The sequence below is a fragment of the Pseudophryne corroboree genome, chromosome 5 (genome assembly GCF_028390025.1).
Source record: "Pseudophryne corroboree isolate aPseCor3 chromosome 5, aPseCor3.hap2, whole genome shotgun sequence".
NCBI lineage: Eukaryota > Metazoa > Chordata > Amphibia > Anura > Myobatrachidae > Pseudophryne > Pseudophryne corroboree.
Window position 1 is genome coordinate 327,296,429 of NC_086448.1, and position 26,686 is coordinate 327,323,114.

Below are 26,686 nucleotides of genomic sequence, written 5' to 3' on the forward strand. Positions count from 1 at the left end.
TGCTTTTTAATTGACTGATATTTGCTGATTTATTACTAGTTTGGTAGTAGCATAAGTTGTGATGTTTATTGTGCAGCTGATAAATGTTATAGAAGACAATCTGATTTTTAAATGTAATATCAGTCTGTGGTTCCACTTCAAATGTTTGTGCATTGTGAAGATGCAAACACAGTCATTCTATGATTTGTATGCTGCACAATACTCAGCTGACCCTTTCAATAGTACGCTGACCCCTTCAATAGACTGCTGTCCGTTTCAATAGGACACACTGCTTCTGAATAGGTTGCTGTCCCTTTCAGCACTAAATGGCTAAAGTTTACAATTATTCATGTTTGTCACAGATAACCCCATTTTCTCACTACTGTAAATATATATATATATATTTATTTTAAATTGTCATTTTTATTAGAATTAGTATTTGTGCACATGTTAAATTGCAGCTATTACATGGGTTTGCCAATATTAGTACCAAATCAGTTGTATTACAATAATGTAATTAGAAGGTATTTGCATAATGTTGAGGCAGTGCCAAGGGGGTGGTCGGAGGCAATGACTGACGGAGGCAGATAGATTTCAAGGTGTGTAATTACCCAGTGTTGCAATAAGTGAGGGGATCCATTCTTACTGCCAGGGTGCCTTAATGCAGTACAATGAAGTAAGGAATCAGCCTAGTAAATCATACATTTACAAAGATAATTGTAAGCATGCTTTCACAGAAGTTCAGTCTCCCGAAAGCATTCTGAATCTTTCACATGATAGTTGAGCTTTAATAGGGTGGGGTGTAATGGAAAACTCATTGGATCTGTAATAGCTCTTCACTTGACTGCAGCCAGCAATAACAACAGGAGCAGCTGGAGAGATAAGAGAGACGAGAGTGTGTGTATGTATGTGTATGTGTGTGTGTGTGTGTGTGTGTGTGTGTGTGTGTGTAAGGGAGAGACAGAGAGAGGGAAGGTGTTGGTAAGAGTGTACCAACACCATAGCGTCCACTTTAGTTCCTTATTTCCCCTCACTCTTTATTTCCCCCCCATCACTAGGATCCAATGATAGCCGGAAAAGTCAGTAAGCCTCTGCTGCTGCTGCGGAGTGAGATGAATGCAGAGTCGAGAGGTGAGGACAAGGCAGCTACTTCAGACAGTGAGCTGAACGAGCCCCTGCTTGGTCCTCTGGAATCAAATGATGGTGAAGACACTCCCAGCAAGCTCTTCGGTAAGTCTGTCTAGGTATTTAATTTCACTTCTGCCATGCTATCCGAGACACCAGTGTCCCCCTTTTATTATTATGCAGTGTTTTTTCTTTCTTTGCTTATACTCTCAATTATTCTACTTGCACACCAAAAATTAGTATATGATACCCAAACCTTAGTATTGTGATCATGTTTGAATAAGAAAACCCTATCTTTGATTAACCCACTAAGAGCTGGAGTGGCCTGCAGAGCTTAATTCTGCAGACCCCTCCATAAATGATTTGTTGAAAGAAGGTGGATTTTGCGGACCAATTAATTTATATTTCTTTTAACTTGTTTATAGATTTTTTTTTAATACTGTGAGTTATTGTCTTCATTTTTTTATGTTTTGGTTAGCACTTTTGCTGTAGACTATTGTGACTGTATGTGTCGCTACAATTGTGCTTTGCCTATAGAGTTTTAATGGCATGTGAAACTTAGTTGAAAATGCAGAACAAATCTGCCAATGTAAGTGGTAAGGATCACAGTGCCTAAACTCCTCAATCTAATGATTTTCCTGTAAATAAGCATGTACAGTATTGCTGCGACCGCAGGCAGCATAGTAGAGCAGCGTGCTGTGTATTCCACTTTTTCACAGGCATTTTTCATTCAAATGGATAGCAGAGTGGATGTCCACTCCAGCACCTGTGATCTCCAATTACAAAGAGGAGCAGAGGCTAGGGTAAATGATATTGCTCCCACAAGATATATCAGACTGCAAGGTCTCATTTTCGAGATGAGATGAGGTAATCAACAAGCTTTTTCTGTTCATTTATTCCTGCTTCCAGGATTTTTTTTTAAGCAAAAGCAGCTATTCAGGATACTGTTTTTGCAACAATATTTATGGCTGCAAGATTAATAATCAAAATTAAATGGGAACTCCTTATGTCAATAATATTTAAATAAATCTAAACATGTTGCAACTCCAAAAAAATTAGTTGATGTAGATTTTTTTTATTCAGGTTTTAGTTATAAAATAATACTGATACTATCAATACAAAAAGTTTCTATTGAGCTTAGTAAGTTTATTAAAACGTTTCTGCTTTTTCGGAATTAGGTATAACCTTAAAATATTTTTATGGATAGAGGTTATATTTTATGTTGTGTTGCAGTTTATGTATGACTGTATGTATGTGACTATTTTTGTCTGGCAAATGTGTGCACTACATTTTAATAGCACCACATATAATATGTTACTGCATGTTGGATTACACAGTGTTTACTTACTTAATTACATTTTTTGAGATTTTCTTTAAAATTTATTGAACATTGGAAACTTCCAAATACATAGAATTTGTTTTAATAAAAAATGATAGTTATTTGCTAGCTCTGTTTACACCGTGTCAGGAAATAATTAAAGTTGTGATATGCCAGGTTGACATTTCTGAGTGATAGTAATGTATATTTCACAGGATCATTATAATACAAATGTTAGATTTTGTATTTAATGTTAGGCCATCTTTGTAGAACAGTTTATATAAAACATTTTCTGTATTTGTTCATCCACGAATGCTTTTATCTTACAGCATGTTTGTAGATTACATAATATATTTAGCCATTTACCGCTTCATATGGATAACTTGTTTCAACACCCCCGATAGATCCCAAAATGTAATTGCTACTTTTTGAAGTACATGTCCTGAAATTCTTAGTTTTGAATGCGATAATGTGTTTACTGCATAGTCAAGAACAATCCAAAAATATTGACATATTATTGGAAAACAGATGATTTTGCTCCCTTGTGGGAAATGGGTGATATATATATATATATATATATATATATATATTACTCTCTTAAAGTAATTAAAGTAACTAAAGTAAACTCATGGCTAGCCTGTACATTGCAGAAAATTAAACTTTTTAGTTTGCGTGTTGGAAAACAAAATAGTATTTCTTTACAGAATAGCAGAATGATGTTGGTAGTTATTCAAGATAAGCATTTATTGGAGATAAATATGTTACATATTTTACATTTATTTAAAAAACAGTGCATAAATTCAAAATGGTAAATTTGCTAAAGCGTTGAATGTATCCCAATATATTGTTGTTTGTAATCTGAAGAGAGGCTGTGTTATTGAATGTGCACAATGCAAGGTTCATGAGATGTACAATAAAATGAAATATGTTTTAGGCAAGAGCATATGAATTAGCTTAATTAAGAAACTAATGAACAATAGCTGCCAGGAAACAGTTTAGAAGTGCTGTTACCTCTGGTTGTTTCGTAAAGTATAATTTAACATTACTTACTACATGCCCACAGCTATATATATTAAGGAACGGTATAGTGGAGATGATCTGCCGCCCCCGCCCCTCCCCCTCCCAAAAACTTAACAGAAATAATATGGGAAGTATTAAAATGTGTAAAAAATATATTTGAACCTGTTGATGTTATATTTTACATATTACATGTCAAGCATTTTATACTGGTCGTGCCCTATGTTTGTAAACAATGTGCTCAGTTGGCTTGCACAATAATGTGCTGATTACACACTTTTGAGAGTTGAGTCCTATACTGCACTAGTTACGATTCAGCATTTATATCTATGAATGTCTTGTAATTAGTGAGACTGTCTTATAATTAGTGAGAATTTCCCTGCTCGTAACCCCTTTGTAAGAATGAGCCTTACTCTCTTGACAGCTACTGTATGGAATACTCTTACAAGCATAACATCCTGGTATTCTGCCTGGATCTACTCCCCAGCCCTTAAGTATTATTACATATACTGTATGCTCACAGGTATTTGGAGATACAAATGACACTCAATACATGTGTGTGTGTTTGTATATATATATATATATATATATATATATAAATATATATATATATATATATATATATGTACACACACACACACACACACACACACACACACACACACACACACACACACACACGCAGTATATATATATACATACAGTATATAGTTTTTTTAGTCTAAAAAAGCATATGGCATTTATGTGACAAGGTATCTTACATTTTTCTAATCTCAACATAACTTTTCATTTTACCCATTCTGGCAAAATATTCAGACTACTTACAAAACAGAGCAATGCTGTGTTTCTGTTGCAGAAAGTACCTTGTGAACTATTCTATGCTTCATTCTATACAAATATTTTGTGAAGTATTCTGAATAATGCCAATGCTCTTCCGGCCTTACCAAGTGAGATACATCCCCATTGCAGTCATATTAGGAAAGGAATACGACAGTTAAAAACTGCACCTGTCCGAAATTTTCTCTTATAGGTAAAATGTAAACATAGTGAATTTATGAAGCAAATGACTTGTATGATGTGGTTTCCATAGTTATGTGGGTCTCCAAAGACAGGCTTGCCTTCCACCATGGGACAAGTTTAAAATAATTGCCATTGCCTATGCGGGTGGTGCTTGAATATAATAAAAGGAAATAGAGTCAGGTCACCTGAAAAGGAAATCTTTGTAAAAATACCTACTGTAATAGATGTTTTGTCACAATAAACTTACAGTAGAAAATGCATATATACAGGGTATCTCAGAATACTGTAACTGAAAGTGTAATCTAGAGAGAAAATTGTATAAAAGCCATTTTATTTTACAGCTTAGTGCAAAACTTTTTCTAGAAAGTGCAGTGTTTGGCGATCCTTGAATTAAGAAATGTTCTTGTTGTTAGTAGAAGTACGGAATGCTCTAATTGGATCGTTTTACACTGTACAGGTGGAGTATAGGTTATTACAGTCAATGAAGTGCCAAGACAATGTTTTGCCTAATTAACACACATACAGTATATCCTGTTATTCACAGCTTAACCTAAACATAAGGAATTCTAACACAAGACATCTCACACATCCTGTCTTCATCAGTAACTATGGTGCACTGTATCAGCACAGTCATTTTATGGTTATACAATACAATATGTAGATATTGCTCATTCGTTTGTCTTCTGTGGCAGAAACATGTGTACATTGATGTCACAGTTACTATGTTGTATAATGTGCTTATGCATTGGTGTCTATTTGCTCATGACAGTGTATGTTTGCCTGTGTATGGTTTTACTTAACAACTAGAGATTATGTAGCACCGCCTTTACATTTTATAATATAATACCGTAGACCAAAGTACAGTATATGCTCTGATGTCTAGGCTTAAAGAAAAGTTATTATATATTTTTATTTACTTGCAAAATATTCTTTAGAACACTGTAATGTGCTGGTTGTGTTATGTACAAAGTGTTCACAACATCTATCTGGAGCTGCTAATAGCACATTTTGACATAATAATACATAAATGCACCTGCAAAAATTCTGTGCACTGCATGAGGCCAGGACATGCTGGGAAAAGACACAGGTTTAGAGGAAACCCTTGTTACAGATGGACACTTGTTCCCATAGAATATACATACTCACACACTGCATAATAAAAGCTTAGTTGATAAGTGTAAATTATATTATTATTCATATGTAGAGTAATTATATCTTTATTTAAAATATTTAAATTAGTGTTACATATATGCTGTCAAATTATCATCTCTGATTGTGGTTTTAAGGGTTCTTCTTCATGTAAATCTAAGGATTCCCATTTTTATTGTAGGACACTAATAGAACACTGAACACATGCATTCTGCATGTAATATTATCTCCTTGTAATCTGGGTGAAGCCTGAACTAAATGTGTCATACAAGGTATTAAATGAAAAGGGCTAAAACTTTGCTGGCATCATTAATGAGGAGTTACAGAGGTGTCTAGTTAATAAGGTATATATCCCCTTACATGATGCTTTGATGATTATCAATATACAAACTACTGTAGCAAACTATGGAGTGACTAGGAGAAGAAAGTTCATGCCTTGTGCAATATTATTTAAGACTCATCAATACAAATATTAAAGTTTTAAGAACGTCCTGCTTTTTATGGCAGTTGGCCAAACCAGGAACACTAAAGATTGTGCCAGTCTACATAAGTATCTGGGTCTCACACCAGACAGCATTGCCAGTGCAGTAGTCTCCTGAGTTATTGTGTAGCCAATGTGCCCGTCTGCATAAGTATCAGGGCCTCACACCAGACAGCATTCCCAGTGCATTAGTCTCCTGAGTTACTGTGTATCTAATGTGCCAGTCTGCAGCATAAGTATCAGGGCCTCACACCAGACAGCATTGCCAGTGCAGTAGTCTCCTGAGTTATTGTGTATCTGATGTGCCAGTCTGCATACTGTAAGTATCAGGGCCTCACACCAGACAGCACTGCCAGTGCAGTAATCTCCTGAGTTATTGTGTAGCCAATGTGCCCGTCTGCATAAGTATCAGGGCCTCACACCAGACAGCATTCCCAGTGCATTAGTCTCCTGAGTTATTGTGTATCTAATGTGCCAGTCTGCAGCATAAGTATCAGGGCCTCACACCAGACAGCATTGCCAGTGCAGTAGTCTCCTGAGTTATTGTGTATCCAATGTGCACGTCTGCATAAGTATCAGGGTCTCACACCAGACAGCATTGCCAGTGCAGTGTCCTGAGTTATTGTGTATCTAATGGATCATACCAGCAATAGTACAAACCAGTTTATTTAAAACTAATAATGTCCATATGCATTTAAAAGTTGTATAGGTTAATAATCTCTAAACATAGTTCAGAAGGAAAATGTTGATAATGTGGAAAGCGGAAACCTATTGCATAGGTGTTTAAAAAAATATCCTAACTGGTCATCCTGTGTGATTACTGGATGACAGAATCTATGGCCATATTATATCTATGCACCTTGAATTTTGCAGGTGAAATTATACACTTAACATTGTGGCCAGTGGCCTACTTAATATGTTTCTCTGACTATTTAAATCCAATCCAATAGATTTTTTATGGAATTAATACATGGTGCAAGCAGAAAGCACTTGTGTGCATAAAAATGTGTACCTACATGACAGATATACAGTGAGACATACAGTATAAGACCAAACTGGATGGATCCAGTTGTTTTGTGCTCAGGTTCAATTCTTAGACACTGTAGTACAAAGCGCAGTCAGACAAGGACACATCGACCAACTATATTTTTACAGCAATGGCAACAAATCCCGATTAGATGTTGATTGATTGTCATTTTATCCCCACATGCAATGATTTGCAGCCAAATTGGTCTAAAACAAATAAATCAGCCTTTAATATTCCTTCATTTAAGGGTAGCCTTAAGGATATCATCATAAGCATGTCTTGGGCCCAAAATACAACCAAATTATCAGGAGGGAGATGAGAGTAGCCATAGTTGGAATCTTGTAGCTTCTACTAACCCAGTATTTATTCAGACAGGCAAATTGTTGGCGGTTACACAGCATTCGTAGAGATATCCAGCAGATCCAGAATGACAGACCACAGTTAAATAACATTTTGAAAATGTGTTTTTTTTCTTCCAAAATATTATTGACATAGCAAACAGTACATAGCATGCAAAAAAAAAAAAAAAGTATATTCTCTGTCATCCACTAGGGACACTGGGGTAGGATTACACTGGGGTTTAGAGGTATGGTTAGTGGGACCTGGGCACTTCAAGAACTTAGAAGTGTGAGAATCCACCCCCTCTAATACCCATCAATAACCTCCATTAATATTAGAAAAACAGGTCAGACCAATGAGGTAAAGTTTACCAGACAATACCATTCCATATAAATAATGCAGAGGGGAAAACTTAAATCACAGACATCACAGAAACCACTCCTGAGAACGGGCTAGTGGAATACTAGAATATTCAGTAGTGTGGTTATCATTTACATTTTATGAAGGATAAAATTGGCCATTGTGAGTTTATAATGACAACTAAATCATGCCATCAGATGCTCAGCAAATATAACACTACATCCAACAATGCAAGATTTGTCAAGACTAAGGTATGGGAAGCTATCCAACAATGGTATTAGTATGTTTTCTTCACTGATTTTTTTTTTACTATAAACTTTTTACTGCCTACAGTACAGTATCTCCATAGGACTATGGGGGTAAATATAATAGACTGCGAGGGTTGAAGGATCCCGCAACATTTTCTTGATTTAGCAACAAGAATTAAAGCACAATAATTTAAACGCAAAACCTGATTGGTTAAATTCAGCAGCTAAGTTAAAAAACTTACAGTTGCCTACAACTTGCAGGCTATTATATTTACTGTACCCATATGTGTTGCAAAACATTAACTCCAAATGTTCTACACTATACAATAAATAAGCAGTTATTGCACTTAGGAAAGAAAGAGTGGTTATAATGACTTTTACATTTTTTTTCATCTGCTGTATATTTTTTTCTACATTATAAACAGCAAACATCTTTTTAGATCTTCCTTTCATTCATGTTTTTCTTGCAGTTTGCATTTATATATATTATTGCATGCATCAGTTTTATGCACAGCTATAAACAGTGTCTATAATCCTAAACAATCCCTGCCATTCTTGTGGACGCCCATGGACGGCTAGATTGCTAGTCTATTATACACACCATTTACCATTTCATTGCATGTGATCCTGCCATAAAACCCTGTGCTGTTTACCATTCATGTTTCTATCCAAATATGTAATCTCTGACTGAGCTACTGGCAGTCTCATTCATTCAGCCTATTGATTTTTTAACGTCAGTGGCCGCACTCTGGCTGGAAGAAATCAGCACTTATAAATATCATTTTTTCCTCATGTGCCCTAAGTTTCCTCTTTTCTTTACACTGTATTTCAGAGATCTGCTTGAAACACAACTCTTAAGTGGATTCTTACCCTTTGTGTTCTAATAAAATGAAATCATGGAGATACTTCACTGTAAGTGATAGACCAGGGAGATTTCAGTTTGTTTTAACTCTCAGTCTGTACTTTAATGCTATATCAGATTCTCGTATCCAGCTCAGAAAAGATGGAGCAGAGAAATAGTCTCATCGCCTGCATATTATACTGTACTATTTAGAATGAGTCTTCACAGAAATCTTTAACAAGTTATTTTTAGTTTGTAAGTAAAAAATAGTTATTAACAATAATTGTTAATATTTTTCAGACAGTCGTATCTTTTACAAAAGCACTGGAGGAGCTATCAACCTTTGAAAGGATTTGTAACCCCTAATTACCCCATAACAGTACATTGGTGAAAGTTGCTTTTTTTGGATTCCCGCTGTGTGCAGGTTCCTGTGATTGCTGTGACTAAGGACCTCTGCTAGTCAGTTACTGTAAGGACATAGGAGAGCCACAGAAGAGAGGAAAGCAATGAACAGACTGAAATAACAGCTGATCGCAAGAGTACGGTGTACTTCCACAGGGAGATCTGTTGAGCCTCAGTAATAGGGTTTGGAGTGAGTGTGTGTGTGTGTATGCGTGTGTACGTACGTGTGTGTGTATGTGTATGGGCGTGTGCGTGTGTGCATGTGTGTGTGTGTGTGTGTGTGTCTGTGTGTGTGTGTGTGTGTGGGGGGGGGGGGATTAGCCGTGCCCAAATGTGTATTCTAAGGCCATCTTTACTTGCTGCATTGCCTGCTAAAGGGAGCCTGGTCTCGATATCTCAACAGCATTGTAAGTAAACAATTAATTTACTTAATGGTAGTAAATAGACAATTACGATCTATAAAAGTTGGATTTTTCTTTGTTTTCTTCTACTAGTTGATCTCTTTAAAAAAGCAGTAATGATAAATACTAGCCCAAAGTTGTGGTATAGACATGTGTTGTGAGTTGGGAATCCTGAGATCCCGGACAGTTTTGGGTGCTCGAATACCCCAGGATTTTAGGCACCGAATACGGTATATTAACGGGATTCTTGCAGTCACTGTGACAGACACTCACAGTGTCTAGAGTCTTGGAGGTCTATTTACTAAGCCTTGGAGACAGATAAAGTGGAGAGAGGTAAAGTACCAGCCAATGAGCTCTTAACTGCCATGTCACAGGCTGTGTGTGAAAAATGACAGTTATAACCCTTTCAGACACACTCTAAAATCCCAGTGTTTTATGCATAAACGTGCATCAACCTGGGATTTCTGTATGCCTGAAAGGTACCAACCCGGGAACATGTTCCCAGGTCGGCACCCCTGCTATTGACCAGAGTTTTTCCCATGTGTCACATGTATATATGTGTATGAGTGTGACATGGATGTGTGTATGTATAAGTGTGACATGGATATGTGTGTGTATGAGTGTGACATGTATTGTATGTGTGGCATATATTTGTGTGTATGAGTGTGACATGTATGTGTGTGTATGAGTGTGACATGTATGTGTGTGTGATGTGTAAATATGACATAAGCCTGGCAGCCCTGGCTTGGTGAATGCCAGGGCAGACCAGGCTCATGTCTGAAAGGGGACGACCCTGGAATTTCCCAGGTCTAAGGTGTAGTGTGAAAGGGGGTCTCGAGCAAAGACCCAGGAATTTTCAGAGGTGAAAAGCCCAGGTCTGAGCAGGGAAATTCCCAGGTCGTATGTCTGAAAGTGGCATTAGGAGTTGGCTGGTATGTATAATTTTACAGAGCTGTTTTTATAAATGTTACCTCAACACTGATTGGTTGTCATGAGCAACTTCTCCACTGGCTCACTTCTCCACTCTTTTCACTCCTTCATGAATGGACTCCTTTAACTCTATCGAGTTTATGTCCGTCCAAGGCTTAATAAATAGACCACTGAGTGACCACATCCACAAATGGCTTATTTCCGGATGCAATGTGTGTGACTCACACGCTGCCCTGATGCCTCTATCACTCACTGAAGGGTGCACAGGATCTTGACCACATCCCGAAGGGACAGACCAGCCGGCGGAAATGGAATGAGTGATGTGCATAAAGCGGGTCACTTTCTCATGCTGTGTCTTCTTAGCTGGCTAGCAACAGAGAGAGATGGTCACTGGTGTCTGCAGTGGACAACAGAAGTGGTGGGGAGGGTAGGAAACTTGAGTTAAACAGTAGTAGTAGGGAGAGGAGAGAGACTAAGAGAGTCAGAGTGGGAATGGATTAGGAGTGTGTGGGACCTGGGGATAGTTGTATTTGTATTTCTTGCCATTGCACACTTTTAGTTTTAATGACTTATAAGGACAGGAGTCCAGGAGTAAGGACTGGAGCTGCAGAAAAATAAAACCACACTGCCAGGGACTGAGGCAGCCTTTACATTGCTCTTCCCTTGTATTAAAAAAAGAAGAAGAAAAAACAGCTTGCCACAACAGTATTGTATTACATTTGTGGTTCACTCTGAGTAAAAAAAGAAAGAAAAAAGAGAGATAATGTTATATCTACACACCCTACAGTCTAATAATAATAATAATAATAATAATAATAATAATAATAATAATAATAATGAAGGTGTGTCTAAAAAAGCTGAAAACACACACACACTTTTGCGGAGTGTAGTACCATTGTGGAATTTATTTGTGGACTTGGGGCCTAATTCCTGTTTGTATACAAATACAATTGCATTAGAGATCTTCTAGGCTACAGAACTGTTAATGCTAGCAAGTGAAGCTGCCACCCAGCATGATGAGATGCCCACCAGAGCCACCGCAAACTCATTCTCAGTTGTGTACACATTCGCAGCCTATATGCAGAAATGAGGAACATTGGAGCTAAGGGTCTGTCTATAGCTGCGCACTGCAGACTGGACACAGCAGCAGCACAGGCACGTACTACTGTAGCTCGCAGCTGACGCCCCCGAAAATGGCTATGACACGCCTGTGTTTTTCCAACCACACCCCGTTACCACCTCCAAACAGTTACTTCCTGTAATCACTTTGTGATGAAATCCTCATTATGAAGGCGATCACATCGGCAACTTTGCTCATGTGCATTGCGATTGCAGCAAATACGCAGTCTGCTGATAATCGACCCATTGCATGATAATCGGCATTGCTTACAAACATGAATTAGGCCCTTGGTGCACTTAAGAGGAGCAAATGTATAATAAAAATAAGATCAATATTAAACTGCCTCTCTGGTATCATAGTAATACCGTTCATATACCTATGGACTGTAATAATAAGTAATGGTGTGTAGAAAAAAATCTAAAACACACAAACTTTTTCTTGCGGACTGCACTGCAAAATGTGGCAGTAGTACCATTGTGGAATTTTATTTGTGGACTTGCACTGTTGCCTTGTGCAGCAAAATGATAATAGGCAACAGAGAAATGATAGACAGCATCTGATTGGTTGCTGTGGGCAACATCACCAATTCTCTGTTTTGTACATTTACCCCTTACTGTCTAATTGAAACAAAGGGGAGCTTAGTCTTTGCCCTGGGTGACAGAAAACCTAGCTTCAACCCTGGGCACTGCTATAACACTCTGTTTTGAATATTTTTGCAACAGTCCTTGATTCCTTACATTCATGGCCATTTAACGGGTTTGAGGTCATCTCCCTAAGACATTAGCCCAAAGGGAAATGAACTGGATAGTCAAATAAGATGTTCCCAGAGATGTACACATGTGCAGTAGACTCTGGCATAAAGTCAGAGTGTACTGCACTGCCAGAAAGGAGGCCAGCACAGAGACTGCACACAGGCTCTCTCATCTCTTAACCACTTAACTGACCATTTTTCCTGCAAAACTGCTGAGAGATTGGCAATTATTAAAGTTTAAAAATATTTTTTACAATATATTACAATATTTTTTTAAGAAAATATATATCTAGGGGTGTTTTGCTCACTCCATCCCCCATTATAAAATAACTTCCCTCTCCCCCATTGGCAATAGACCGCCCAGTGGTCTTAAAATCTAATAATAGTACCCCCACCCTGTAAAAAGCCTCTTTATTGGGGATGCAGTTGATATGCCGGCGGTCAGGTTCCACTGACAATGCCATCAGCCAGAATGCCGGTGAACAGGGATTATTCCCACTCATGGGTGTCCACAACACCTATATAGTGGGAATAGAACCTGTGGCGAGTGCAGCGAGCCACGAGCCTGCAAGGGGCTCCATTGCGCTTGCCCACCCCCGCTGGCATTCTGCCAGACGGGATCCCAGGGTCAGTATGCTGACCTCCGGGATCCTGACGGCACTACAGCCCAATCCCTTTATTGCACCCCCCACCCTGTGACCAATGTGTTTTTTTAAATTAATTTACCTCCCCCATCCCACTTCCAGCATCATTGTATATTCCCCCTCCCCGACCCCCAATTGTTGTTGATCACCTCCTGGGAGTCCCCCACCCCCTAGGCTGTTCATTTTCCAACATCAATTTCAGTCATTTTTAATATAGTATCCACCACGATTATCTATATATTTTTTTGAAATCACAAATTATACTGTACTTTGTTTTTGAATATTACTTAAAGTACTTTGAATATTAAAAAAATTACATTAGTTACTTATTCATCATCACATGGTAAAGAAAAACAAATTAACCAAAGTTACCATAAAAGTTATTTTAACAAGTTGCAAGTGAAATAAAGTAAACATTTGTATTTTTAAAACCACAACCAAGATATACTGTAAGTAAAAAAAAATCTAAACTACATGTTCCAAGGTATTAACGGACTCCACATTATTCTTCATTGGTGGTTGAGGTCGCTAGGGATTCTTATATATAGGGCATATCCAAATAGCTATGAGTACAAACCTAGGGCTGGATGTAATAGCGTCCGATTCCGGTGACTGTGCGGGATACCAGTCGAACTCAACGTTTTTTAAAGGGGAAATCATGTACAAGGCTAAACCATGCCCCCTTTTAAAAAAATGTCTGAGTTCGTCCGGAATCCCGCACAACCGCCGAACTCGGACACTATTACATCCGGCCCCTGGTGTAATATATTCTTAAAATATAAATGTTATTAAAGGTAACTAATGCAAATATGTACAGTAAAAAGATTATAAGACCGTTTATCTAGCCATATAATAGGTGTCTTATCCTAATGAGGGTTCAAAGACTCAAGCAACCAATCAGTAGCAGGGTATTGGTAAATACAAATCACCCGATGAAGTTTGATTAACTGTAAGATGAAACACATTGAAAATTGTCTCTTGCTAGCAATAGCCTACTACAGGTCAATTGGTTGGAGTGGAAATTTTACACAAACAGTAGTCACTATTCAGCACTTTTTATTACACAGCATATGGTTTATTGTGTGTGTGTGTGTGTGTGTGTGTGTGTGTGTGTGTGTGAAGAACTCACCTTAGAATAAAACTGATAATAAATGAGCTAGTTTGCATTTCATCCGGTTATTCTGTTTTCAACCTAATGACTTCACCAGTCCTTTATTCAGAGCCGGCCCTAGGTATGGGCAAATGCCTGGGGCATTTGCTATGCCCGGGGGCACAAGCAGCTTCTGCAGCATTCCTATATTCTGTGTGTGACTGCGGCTGTATTTTCATACAAAATGCGTTGTTACAGTGTAATCCTGGAAATCACTGTAATGTAGAATTTCGTATGCAGATAAAAGCCACAGTCGCACAGAGGTGTCACTCACCTCTTTTGTTCCCGGTGCACAGGGGGCGTGAGGGGCGTAGCTACATGGGAGGGGGCATGGCTAAGTGGCCCGACACCCTTTTTCTTCACTCCGGGGGTACGGGAGTTGCGGCCTGCCCCCAGAGACTGGCATGTCTGCAGTGCCAGCTTCTACATGGTGACAGGAGCCGGGTTGCTGCACGTAATGCTACAGTGCAGCACCCGGCTCCTGTCACAGAGCAGGAGCCGGCACTTTGGTGTCACCCCTCGGCGGGTGTCACCAGCACCCACCTTGTGACGCCACTGCAGTCGCACACAGAATATAGGCATGCCACATATCATTTTAATCAGCAGAAGCTGCTTGTGCATCCTAGGTACATATTAATGCAAATAAAATGCATTTTCGTAAAAAAAGGCAACCAACGTTAGCAGAGCTGCCAGTTGACTCATGACAGGTATCTCCTGATGCATGGCATATTGAAGAAAGGCGTATGAGGACACATCTGTATCTAAAAAGAGGCAGAGGTTAAAGTGTTAGCTGCCATGTGAGTGCTGTGTGCGGGTGGGTTGGTTGTGCAGTAGTGTTCGGCATATGTGTAAGAGGCATTATGTGTGTCATGTGTATAAATGCATTAATAATGTGCGGCATATGTGTAAGGTGCATTATGTGTGTCATTATGTGTATAAGGACATTAATAATGTGCGGCATATGTGAATGGGACATTATATGTGTCATTATGTGTATAAGGGCATTAATAATGTGCGGCATATGTGTAAGGGACATTATGTGTATAAGGGCATTAATAAAGGTTGGCGTAATGTGTAAGGCGCATTATGTTTATAAGGACAGTAATAATGTGTCATACGAAAGGGCACTACTGTGTGGTCCAATGTGAATAAATAGCAATATGGTGCGGTGTAATGTGAATAAGGAGCAATTCAGTGTGATGTAATGTTAATAAGGGGCACTACTGCAAGGAGTAACATATATAAGGTAAAGTGGTACTACTATGTGAATGAACGTGAATAAGGGACACTATCGCATGATAAAATGTGAAAAATGTTGCACTATTGTGTGGCACAATTTGAATTCGGGGTACTATTGTGTGGCCATGCCCCTTCCCAGCAAGTTCAAGCCCCTTTTTGGGCTGTGCGCCAAATGTACGCACTGTTCCTATTTAAAATATAGGGGGTAGGAGCACCAAAATGAGGACTGCTATCGGTGAGGAATGATGGTGCTGGGAAAGGGGTGCAGGGTCAGAGGAGGAACTAGCAGCGGTGCTAGGGGCACCAGCCAAAATCTTGCCTAGGGCATCATATTGGTTAGGGCTGGCTCTGCCCTTATTGCTAAAAAGAGATTGGTGATGTCATTAGGCTGAGAAATAGAATCACCAGGTGAAATGTAAGCATAACTAATTTATGTGAAAATTCTCATTTTACGAATTTATCCTTCATTTATGACTTTACCTGATGACGGAGGATTCTGAGATCGATGAGTCCCAAAAGGGAAACCACAGTGTTTTCACAAAGGGGATTATTTTATTTCCTCCATTACATACTGTACATAATTTGCAGTGAAGTCATACAGCTGTGCAAAGAGAATCTAGCATATATACGTTTCACCAGTGCTACAAACATCAGAGCTAATATATTTTCATATTTCTAACAGCCTATTGATGAGTTCTGGTATCATGGGCAGGGAATGAAGTGCAGTCCTCTTTTGTGGTAGCCTCTTACTCTATTGTAAATATCTGTGGGTGCTTCTTATGCTACACTGTCTGTTCCAAAAAATGTTTACACTGTTACATGTCCTTGTGCTTTTTAATCACATCTATTTTATCCTGTATCTGTATCCATGAGTTTTACTATTTTTGCATATGTATTCCATAATATTATATTAAAGGGATTGATCCTGACCTCTCCCCTCAGATTATCTGTAACTGATCTGCCCTTCTGAGCACTACCACTGAATCCTTTTAGTCCTTCCTTAACAGTTTTTTGCTTTTTGTTTTTGCTTTTGCTTTTTATAAATACTGTATAGTAGTTTGACAATGTTCACATTTAAAAATAGATTGTCCTTAAAATTTTATTCCAATATACAGTAACTTTCCTTTAAACATTGTAGTATTTGACCAATGTTTCTGGCTCAGTGTCAATGACAATATAATGCAATTTAATGTGTAACAGGAATTTCCACAAGATTACAAGAAAAGGTAAACCTAAAACACAAGTTTATTCAGTAAGAAAGGCATCCTCAAGCATCTCAAATGTAGCTATGTCATAAAATGTGCAATAATGTGTGCAGGGCCATAACTACCTGTGTGCCAGTGGTGCCTTGCCCACAGCGCATAATCACTGTGGCTCACCATCTGGCAGCGCCACCCGTACGGCAGCTCTCTCTCGCTGCTGCAATGCTGCCTGCATCCCGCCACTGCAGTGCCCAGGCCCGCTGTCAAGAGAGGACTTTTGTCCCAGGCTCGGGTGTCAGCTGTGTACTTAGTACCTAGTAGGGAAGCCATGGGGATCTAGCTAATAGGAGCATGCGGACCAGAAGCCAATCAGGGATGCGGCCGCAGCAGCTGCTCCTGATTGGCTGCCACCCGAGCTGTGAGTGCCACCTCCTCACTGTCTCATCTTCTCTTTCTGGCTCCTCCTTGTATCATAGGGAATTAGCGGAGCCTGGCTCTGCTGTGCTGCACCTGAATGCCCAACTGAGCCCTGCTGCCTGGCTGCTGCAGCTGCACACAGCTATACAAAAACTTTAACCCAGTAAAACGAAACATATATTGGTAAATGTGATGCACTTATGTGCCTGCTGGAAATAGAAATAAAAGCAGTTGCCATGCTACAGGTAAGATTTCCCCTTCCCCTTACTATCCCAGCTCCATCTGTTGCAATCAGAGCTATAACCACATTTGTGCAGAGTGTGCATTGCGCACTTGTGATGGGAGCGCAACATGAGCTGTGTCCCCGATTTGCTGCCGTGTTCCATTGCAGCAGTGCTGGCGATGGCGATTCTGCCACAGCTCTGCAGAAGAAGTGTTCTGCTGCTGGCAGGGACACTCATGTCTGCGGTGTAATTCAGTATCCAGGACACTGGAGGGAGAGGCAGCAGCTCCAGAGTGGTGTCAGTGACCATTAACGGCGATATATGCTCTGGGGGGCTATAAGGGGCTCTTCCTGTGCAGTGTTACGTGTATAAGGGCTGTTACTGTGGTGTAACCAGTATAAGGAGCTTTTATTGGGCGCTGTAACGTATATTAGGGACTCTTACTGTGGTGTAACATGTATAAGGGGCTCTTACTGAGCGGTGGATAAGGGGCTCTTACTGTGGTGTAACGTGTATTAGTGGTAGTACTGTGTGGTGTAATTTGAACAATGGGCACTACGTGCGTGTAATGTGAATTGGTACTATTCAGTGGCCACGACCCTTCCCCATGAATCCACGCCCCTATATTTTTTACGTGCACCCACTTTCCCTAATTTACTTATGAGGGGAAGAGGGGGCGCACCAATTCTTTTTCTGCCACAGGGCACCAAAATGTCTAGTTACAGCATTGAATGTGTGTAGAAGAGAATAGCAATAGGGTGCGCTCTAATAAAAAAAGAGGAGACTAAGAGGGGACATGATCAACATCTACAAATATATAAAGGGTCAATACACAGAGCTTGGGAGGGACCTGTTTTCTATATGATCAGCACAGAGGACACATGGTCACTCGCTTAGGTTAGAGGAGAGGAGTTTCCGCACATTGAGGCGAAAAGGTTTTTTCACAGTTTGGACAATACGTGTTTGGAATTCCCTGCCTGAGAGAGTAGTAACTGCGGACTCAGTCAACACCTTTAAGAATGGGTTAGATAAATTCCTATTGGATAAAGATATTCAGGGTTATGGTGCATAGGCACGCATTATAGTTAATATAACTAGTCCTAAAATAAAAATAACTACAGGTTGAGTATCCCATATCCAAATATTCCGAAATACGGAATATTCCGAAATACGGACTTTTTTGAGTGAGAGTGAGATAGTGAAACCTTTGTTTTTTGATGGCTCAATGTACACAAACTTTGTTTAATACACAAAGTTATTAAAAATATTGTATTAAATTACCTTCAGGCTGTGTGTATAAGGTGTATATGAAACATAAATGAATTGTGTGAATGTAGACACACTTTGTTTAATGCACAAAGCTATAAAAAATATTGGCTAAAATTACCTTCAGGCTGTGTGTATAAGGTGTAAATGTAACATAAATGTATTCTGTGCTTAGATTTAGGTCCCATCACCATGATATCTCATTATGGTATGCAATTATTCCAAAATACGGAAAAATCCCATATCCAAAATACCTCTGGTCCCAAGCATTTTGGATAAGGGATACTCAACCTGTAGTCCTATAATAAGACTGCATAGGAGACCACAAATAGGTTGAACTCGATGGACAAATGTCTTTTTTCAACCTTAGTTACTATGTTACTATGTAAAGAGACAGGTTTTCCGATAGATTTAAAGTCTCCAGGAGACTTTGGTCGGGCATGCTAGAGAATTCCATAAGAACTCTAGAAGTTTTAGTAACATCTTGGGTAATAAATAAGCAATGTTACAAATGTGGAGGCAACAGGTTTGGGTGAGATCCTGGTTGCCAGGTATAAACTAAGCAGAGTGCTGAGTGAAGTGTGACACAAAGGCAGAAGGCTTGTGAGACTGAGGAAATTGTGGTGTCTCATGTGCTACTCCGTTTGCGTCGGGCGTCTTTTTTGCCAAAAATGCGTCTTATTCACATCGCTATGTGAATAAGACACAGAAGCAGACTCTGCTGATTAACATAATATGCAGCATGCCTATATTCTCTGTGTGACAGTGCCTGTATCTGTATATGAATTGCTACTTTACAGTGTTTTCTATGAAACACTGTAACATAGCATTTCATATGCAGATACCGCCAGGGTCGCACACAGAAGATAGGCATGCCACTTATCATTTTAATCAACATAAGCTGCTTGAGCATCCTATTTGCATCATTTTGTGACGAAGATGCATTTTAATGGAAGAAGTTGCACGTAAAAATGCTTGGCACTACAGAGTCATGCCAAATAGAATAGCTACTGTATTTAACATGCAGGGAGGCTAGATGTCATTGGACAAATCTGTAGTTCCTTGATTCTGAGGTGCCAAACTTGCTACAGATTCATCTTGTTAAAGCTTTTGAGAACCAAAGTGAGCATGATCCTACCAATACAAAGATGTTCACATAATAATTAATCTGTATATTAACAGTAGAAGAACAACTTTTATGAGTGACAGATTTCTATGATACCGTTATCTAAGCAGGGATCATCATATACCTAATTAAAAGGTCTGGGTCCAAAGATTTGTAGAAAATTTTGGCGTTGTAATTTGTTACTTTGTTACGGAGTTATGTGGCAAAATGTCTGCCTGTTATTTACAATACATCACCATTGTGCTCTGGAAAATGTAACAGTTGGCAAACTCTCCCTGTGCGTCTGCTGGATGACCTGGAGCATGTTACCAGCTGTGCAGTCTGTAAACTGTGACAGTTATTTGCACCACCCACTAAGCAGGGATTTTTTTTAAATTTGACTCCTAAAGGGGTGAAAAGGGGTAAATGTTCCACCCAGCAAACCTTTGCCCGGTTGAACCCAGGCAAATCAGCTGGTTATCATTTATTTGTAAATCACCAACATAGTGCTCGTACGGTAGATTTAGGGGATGTAATACAAGCAAATAACACAATAACATGAAACACAAGGTAAAGGTGATTCTGCCCAAACAACTTAGAATCTAAGTACATATACTTCATTCACTTCATACAGTACATAATAAAGTTGTGGAATAACAATTGTAGCTGTGGAGATTCATATTCATGGTTATAGTCACTTTACTTTTGTTAGTACTCATGAATATTTTTTACCTGCCTAGAAGACAGTCCATATCATTGAACTTCATGTAGACATGTAATTGACAACAACAATACATTTGAGATGTTTATTTATATGTTGATAAGATAATGTGTGCTTAATGCACATGTGACAGGTTCACTTTAAGTAGTAAGAAATAACTGTCAAAAAACTCTGCTTAGAACTAAATAATAATAAGGCAAATTTAACGTCAAGCATGCTTTGCAGATCTTCATACACTCTTACAAGTCTTCTTCCAGAAATATTTAAATGAGTACATTTTATAAGAAAAAAAAAAGACTTGTAAAAGCGACAACTAAAAAGGTTTAATTTAATATACTGAAAGTTCCAGGTAAATATCTTGTAATTTCAAACAATAATTAGTCAACCATTTGATAGGAAACCTCCATTAAGCAAGCTTGTTGCCAGTGCTCGTATTGATTTGAAATGCAATGCTTATATGTTTTATGTCACTAATGATATGTAACTAGATGAACACAACAAACTCTACTCTGTAGAATCTGATATGCACATGGAAATGTCTTATTCTAATTAGCAAGGTTCAGCTGTGAAAAAAACACTTCCTTTCAATCTACAAATGCTGGTGAAGGTTTGAGCAGGTTTTCATGTTGATTTCCTGTAAAAAGATAATAAACCCATAATTTGTCTGAAAACCAGGGCTTTCAGTTGATTGGGATCTTTTCTGGTGAACGTCTGCAGATAAATAATACATCAGACGTCCTCACGTTAAAAGAAAGAAGACTTGAAGAAGAAAAACATAAGTAGAATTTCTTCATGGGAGATTTGTGATTATTTAAGCCCTCCAAGGGAATGGAGGAAAGTGAGTTATCACGTGCCCCCTCTAGTGCAGATAACTTTATTGGAGGCAGTATTGCTTTGATGATGACTTACTAAAATGAGCATCTCGCTGTGCAGTGTTCAACGGTGTGACAGTGACCCTTTCCTAGTCCTACATACTTCTTTTTCATTGACTTATCATATAGCATTAAATAACTTAACATATTGCATTAAATAACACAAAAAGGCATATTGTGGAATTTGTTTTGGTACTTTACTGTACATATGTATGTTTTTAGAACTTGTGCAGTGCCATCACAGCACAGAGGTGGGGTGTGTGTGTGTGTGTGTGTGCGCGTGTGTGTGTGTGTGTGAGGTGGGCGGAGACTACTGCATACCATCCTGACAAGTCACATCATCAAGGTCCACCACACCCTCATTACAATAAATGAAGGGCTTGATCTGTGTGAGTGGCCTACTCTCCTGAGAGTCCTGCAATGCGGGAGTCTCCTGGACGTTGCCAGAGAGTAGACAAGTAAAGAATCATTTCATTTAGTGAAAGCAACTCAGCGCTATAGCTGTAATGGTCTATACAAGATGTAAGAGATATAATTGTGCTCCCTGCTCAACCCATAGAACATAATTTATTTCTAACCAATATACAGTACTTTAACTACAAATGATCTAAGTGTACGCACTACCTTTAGTAAATATTATAGACACATCATGCGATCACTATTCCAGTTGCTTCCAATAATCGGAAATACCATGTGAATATCTGCCTATAGTCTGAGTTACATGAATCTATGCATCTACCCTGACCCAGTCTCCACTTGTATGAGCAGCTATCATCACTATTATCTGCATATAGTATGCCTCAGCTACATCCTTGGAGCAGGAGATCCAGAGGAAATTGGACAGTCCTCTGCATACTCTCACCTCTGAATAGCTCACAACTCTGCCTATTGTATGTTCACATCATGCTTACAAGATGATATTTCTACATGTATATGCCCCGTTTCCACCTAGTAATGCTCATCCAGCTGAATGTGAGTGGCAACTGTGTCAGGATTGTTCGCAGTACTGTAGTTCTTAAACACATACACAAGTTGCACCACATGTGCAATTTGCTACGAATCTCAAAATCTATCCACATTCAGAGTTGCACACAAATCAGGCCATGTATATTTATACGATTCTTGGAGTTTTCTTTTAAGTTATTCAGTTTAATACAATTTGTATCTACTGACTCCTACTTTTGTATTTGGCCAGTCTGAGACTGGCATTGAGGCCCACCCAAAACAATTCCATCATACCTTTCTGATTTGTTACATACCACCATGTAATGATGGATTAATACTCAAGTCTTGCTTACTTTTTAAGACTTTAAGAGCTTCAGGTAAAGATGAATTGTCTTAAAAGCGTAGGTGAAAAAAGGATTTTATTAATGCAACTCAGCTTCATTACAAGTTGCATGTAGATCATTTATATGCTGTTCTGATTGTACCTTGACTACATACAGTATTAGCCGATCTTATCCAAATTATAGGATCAGCCCATAGGCCAGGTTTGGTTTATTAGGTTGACAGTGACAATGCTGATAATCCAGTTTTCAGATACTGAATGCCTAACCCCTAAATCTAACCGTAACTCTGTTGTCATTTTTTAGTTTGTTGATGTTATATGTCAACAATTTGTTCATGTCAATATTTTCCAGATGTCGGCATGTTGATATCAACATTTTAACCATGTCGCCATAATAACTGTCAACATTTTCGGTTAATGTTGACAGAATAAATGTTGACATTATGACTGCATACTCATATGCCAAATGCCTAAGTGACCAGATCAATTTCCAAATTGGTCACACTTATAAGATCTACAGTATTATGTGTAATGCTTAGGTGGTGGGATTTTCCAGATGAGGCTTTTATTCATAAATTCAGTGGATAACAGTTTACATATAAATACACACAAACACTTTTTTCTTGTTTTTCTTTCTTCGCTGCATTTCTACAACTGAACTCAGTAATGGTTGGTTGGGGGGTAATGCGTAAATTACTGAATTATAATTAAACATAAATATTATAATCAATCTAATATTTACATAAACTTCCATTTCATTTTTGGTTATGGAAAAAGTATGGAGAAATGTTTGGATTGACCTGCTTGTAATTTTTATTACTATTAAAAAATCTGAAAGCATAGATAAAATGGCATTGTTTATAATGCAAGTGGTAGAGATCACGGCTAGCAAATGATCTTTAACACATACCCACAGACTGTTGTTTATGAAAAAGTCCTATTTCACATTCAAACAGTTGTATCCAAACTACAAAGGTGTAACACTGCACACAAATTATTAATGAATATTTGTGCAAGTTTTAAGGTTTTATTGGAGATGGACGCACCTGTAGGGGTGCAAAAGTTTGCACCGATTGATGATAGTAGGTGGTTGGATCTAGAAGCAGTATTGATTAGTGCCTGGTTTTATACCAAGATACAGAAACAAGATCTCATTTTGGGGCATTGTTCACATGGGGTTAAGGTGTGGAGAGTATAGTTAGAGGATTGGTTAGTGCTCAGTGGTAGGATAAACATATGTTACCTCTCTGCAAAAGGTTTTAAATTCTCCACCACCTCTGGTGTCCTTCACCTATAATTATGCTAAGAAAAACTTTACATCTTATAGATGTACTTCTGCATAACTAGCTGCACGTGGATTCATCTAGGTGCAAATAAAAACAGGAATCACTTTATTATTATTATTATCCTTTATTTATATGGCACCACAAGGGTTCCGCAGCAACCAATTACAGAGTACATAAACAAATAATCAACCAGGAAAACAGCAACTTACAGTTGACTACAATATAGGACAAGTACAGGGTAAATAAACATAGCTACATATGCAGATGACACTGGAATAAGTATCAGGTGGCAGAAGACTGCTGGATTTGGTGCAGCTGAAGATTATTAAAGTAAGAAAAGGGTAAGCACATGAGGGAAGAGGGCCCTGCTCGTGAGAGCTTACATTCTGAAGGGGAGGGGTAGACAGACAGGGGTGAGACAGATGGGGTACATAGAGAGCGTGGAACAGAGGTTTAGGATGAGATTTGGCTGGGTTTGGTGAAGAAGTGGGTCTTGAGAGCCCGTTTGAAGTTTTGTAGAGAGGTGGAGAGTCTGAGGGGGAGAGGTAGGGAATTCCATAGAAGTGGTGCAGCACGTGAAAAATCTTGGAGGTAGGAGTGGGAGGAAGTAATCCGTAGGCAGGAGAGTCGGCGAGCATTAGCAGAGCGAAGAGGACGGGTGGGAGTGTAAAGCGAGATAAGATCAGAGATGTAGATGGGAGAGGAGTGGGTGAGGGCTTTGTAAGCAAGTGTGAGAAGCTTGAAATGGATTCTGAAAGGGAAGGGGAGCCAGTGAAGGTCTAGTAAGAGAGGAGAGGTGGATGTAGTGCGTTTGGTGAGGAAAATGAGCCGGGCAGCAGCATTGAGGATAGATTGGAGTGGAGAGAGGTATTTGTCAGGAATGCCAGTCAGGAGGAGATTACAGTAGTCCAGTCTGGAGATGACCAGTGAGTGGATAAGAGTCTTAGTAGCATCCTGGGTCAGAAAGGGTCTGATCCTGGAAATATTTTTTAGATGAAAACGGCAGGTTTGTGAGAGGTGCTGAATGTGTGGTTTGAAGGAGCGGGAGGAGTCAAGGATTACTCCAAGACAGCGCACTTGGGGGGTAGAGGAGATAGTAGTGCCATCAATAGATAATGAGATTGTAGGAGGTGAGGTTATGCGGGAGGGAGGGAAGATGATCAGCTCGGTCTTAGACATGTTAAGTTTAAGAAAGCGCTGGGACATCCAGGAAGAGATAGCAGAGAGACAGTTGGAGATACGAGTGAGGAGAGTAGGGGAGAGGTCTGGAGAGGAAAGATAGATTTGAGTGTCATCAGCATAGAGATGATATTGGAAACCAAAAGAACTAATGAGCTTACCTAGTGAGGACGTATAGAGAGAGAAGAGAAGAGGACCAAGGACAGAACCTTGGGGTACCCCTACAGTTAGTGGAAGTGAGGGGGAGGTGGAGTCATGAGAGGAGACAGAGAATGAACGGTCAGAAAGGTAGGACAACAACCAAGAGAGGGCAGTGTCACGCAGGCCAATGGAGTGAAGGATTTGCAGTAGGAGAGGATGGTCCACAGTGTCAAAAGCAGCAGAGAGATCAAGTAGAATAAGTAGAGAGTAGTGTCCCTTAGATTTAGCAGCATGGAGGTCATTGCATACTTTTGTAAGGGCAGTTTCAGTGGAGTGGAGAGGACGGAAGCCAGATTGGAATGGGTCAAGCAGTGAGTGCGAGGAAAGAAAGGAAGTAAGGCGGTTGTAGACAATACGCTCAAGGAGTTTGGAGGCAAAAGGGAGGAGAGAGATGGGTCGGTAGTTGGAGAGAGTGTTTGGATCAAGGGTAGGTTTTTTAAGAATAGGAGAGATGAGTGCGTGCTTGAAGGCAGAGGGGACAGTGCCTGACGAGAGGGAGAGATTGAGAAGGTGGGAAAGATGGGAACAAGCAGAAGAAGAGAGGTAGCGGAGGAGGCGGGAGGGGATAGGGTCAAGTGGGGAGGTGGTGAGGGGACAGGAACGAATGAGGGCCATGACTTCCTCTCCAGATGCATGGGAGAAAGATGACAGAGTTGGTGCGAGGGATGGGGAGGGTTGGTAAGGGATGGGAGAAGGCTGGTTACTGATGGTCTGGTGTGATGTGATGTCTTGACGTATGGAGTCAATTTTGGATGTGAAGTAAGTGGCAAAGTCAAGAGCAGAGAGTGAGGAAGGGAGACGAGGTGGAGGTGGGCAGAGGAGTGAATTGAGAGTGGCATAGAGGCGCCGGGGGTTGGAAGACTGGGAGGAGATGAGGTTCTTGAAGTATGACTGTTTAGCAAGAGAAAGGGCAGCACTGAAGGATGAGAGCATAAGTTTGAAATGGAGGAAATCTGCCTTAGAGCGTGATTTCCTCCAGTGTCGCTCAGCAGTACGTGAGCATTTTTGCAGATATCTGGTGCATTTGGTGTGCCAGGGTTGAGGTGTTAATTTGCGAGGGTGAATAGTGGTTGGTGGAGCAACAGAGTCAAGAGCAGAAGTAAGGGAAGCATTGTACGTGGAAGTGGCTTGTTCAGGGCATGAGAGAGAGAGAATAGGAGAGAGAAGTGAGTCAAACAGGGAGGAAAGGAATGTGGTGTCAATAGCTTCAATGTTACGCTTAGCGATGGTAGTCTTAGGAGGTTGAGATGGGGAAGTCGAGAGAGATAGGTTAAAGGAGAGCAGGTGGTGGTCAAAGAGGGGAAATGGGGAGTTGGAAAAATCAGAGATATCACAGCGGTGAGTGAAGACCAGATCCAGTGAGCTCCCATTCACATGGGAGGGT

At 39.6% G+C, this 26,686-nt stretch overlaps 1 protein-coding gene across 2 annotated transcripts in view; it reads left to right on the top strand.

Annotated features, from left to right (window-relative positions):
* The first annotated feature begins 937 nt into the window (after positions 1–937).
* Positions 938–26,686, top strand: part of POU6F2 (POU class 6 homeobox 2) — a 677,794-nt gene continuing 652,045 nt past the window's right edge. For both annotated transcript variants that reach the window (XM_063922531.1, XM_063922532.1), the window contains exon 1: positions 938–1,209. In XM_063922531.1, the coding sequence (XP_063778601.1) occupies positions 1,044–1,209 (166 nt within the window). In that variant the 5' untranslated portion in view covers positions 938–1,043. The remainder of the gene's footprint in view (positions 1,210–26,686) is intronic.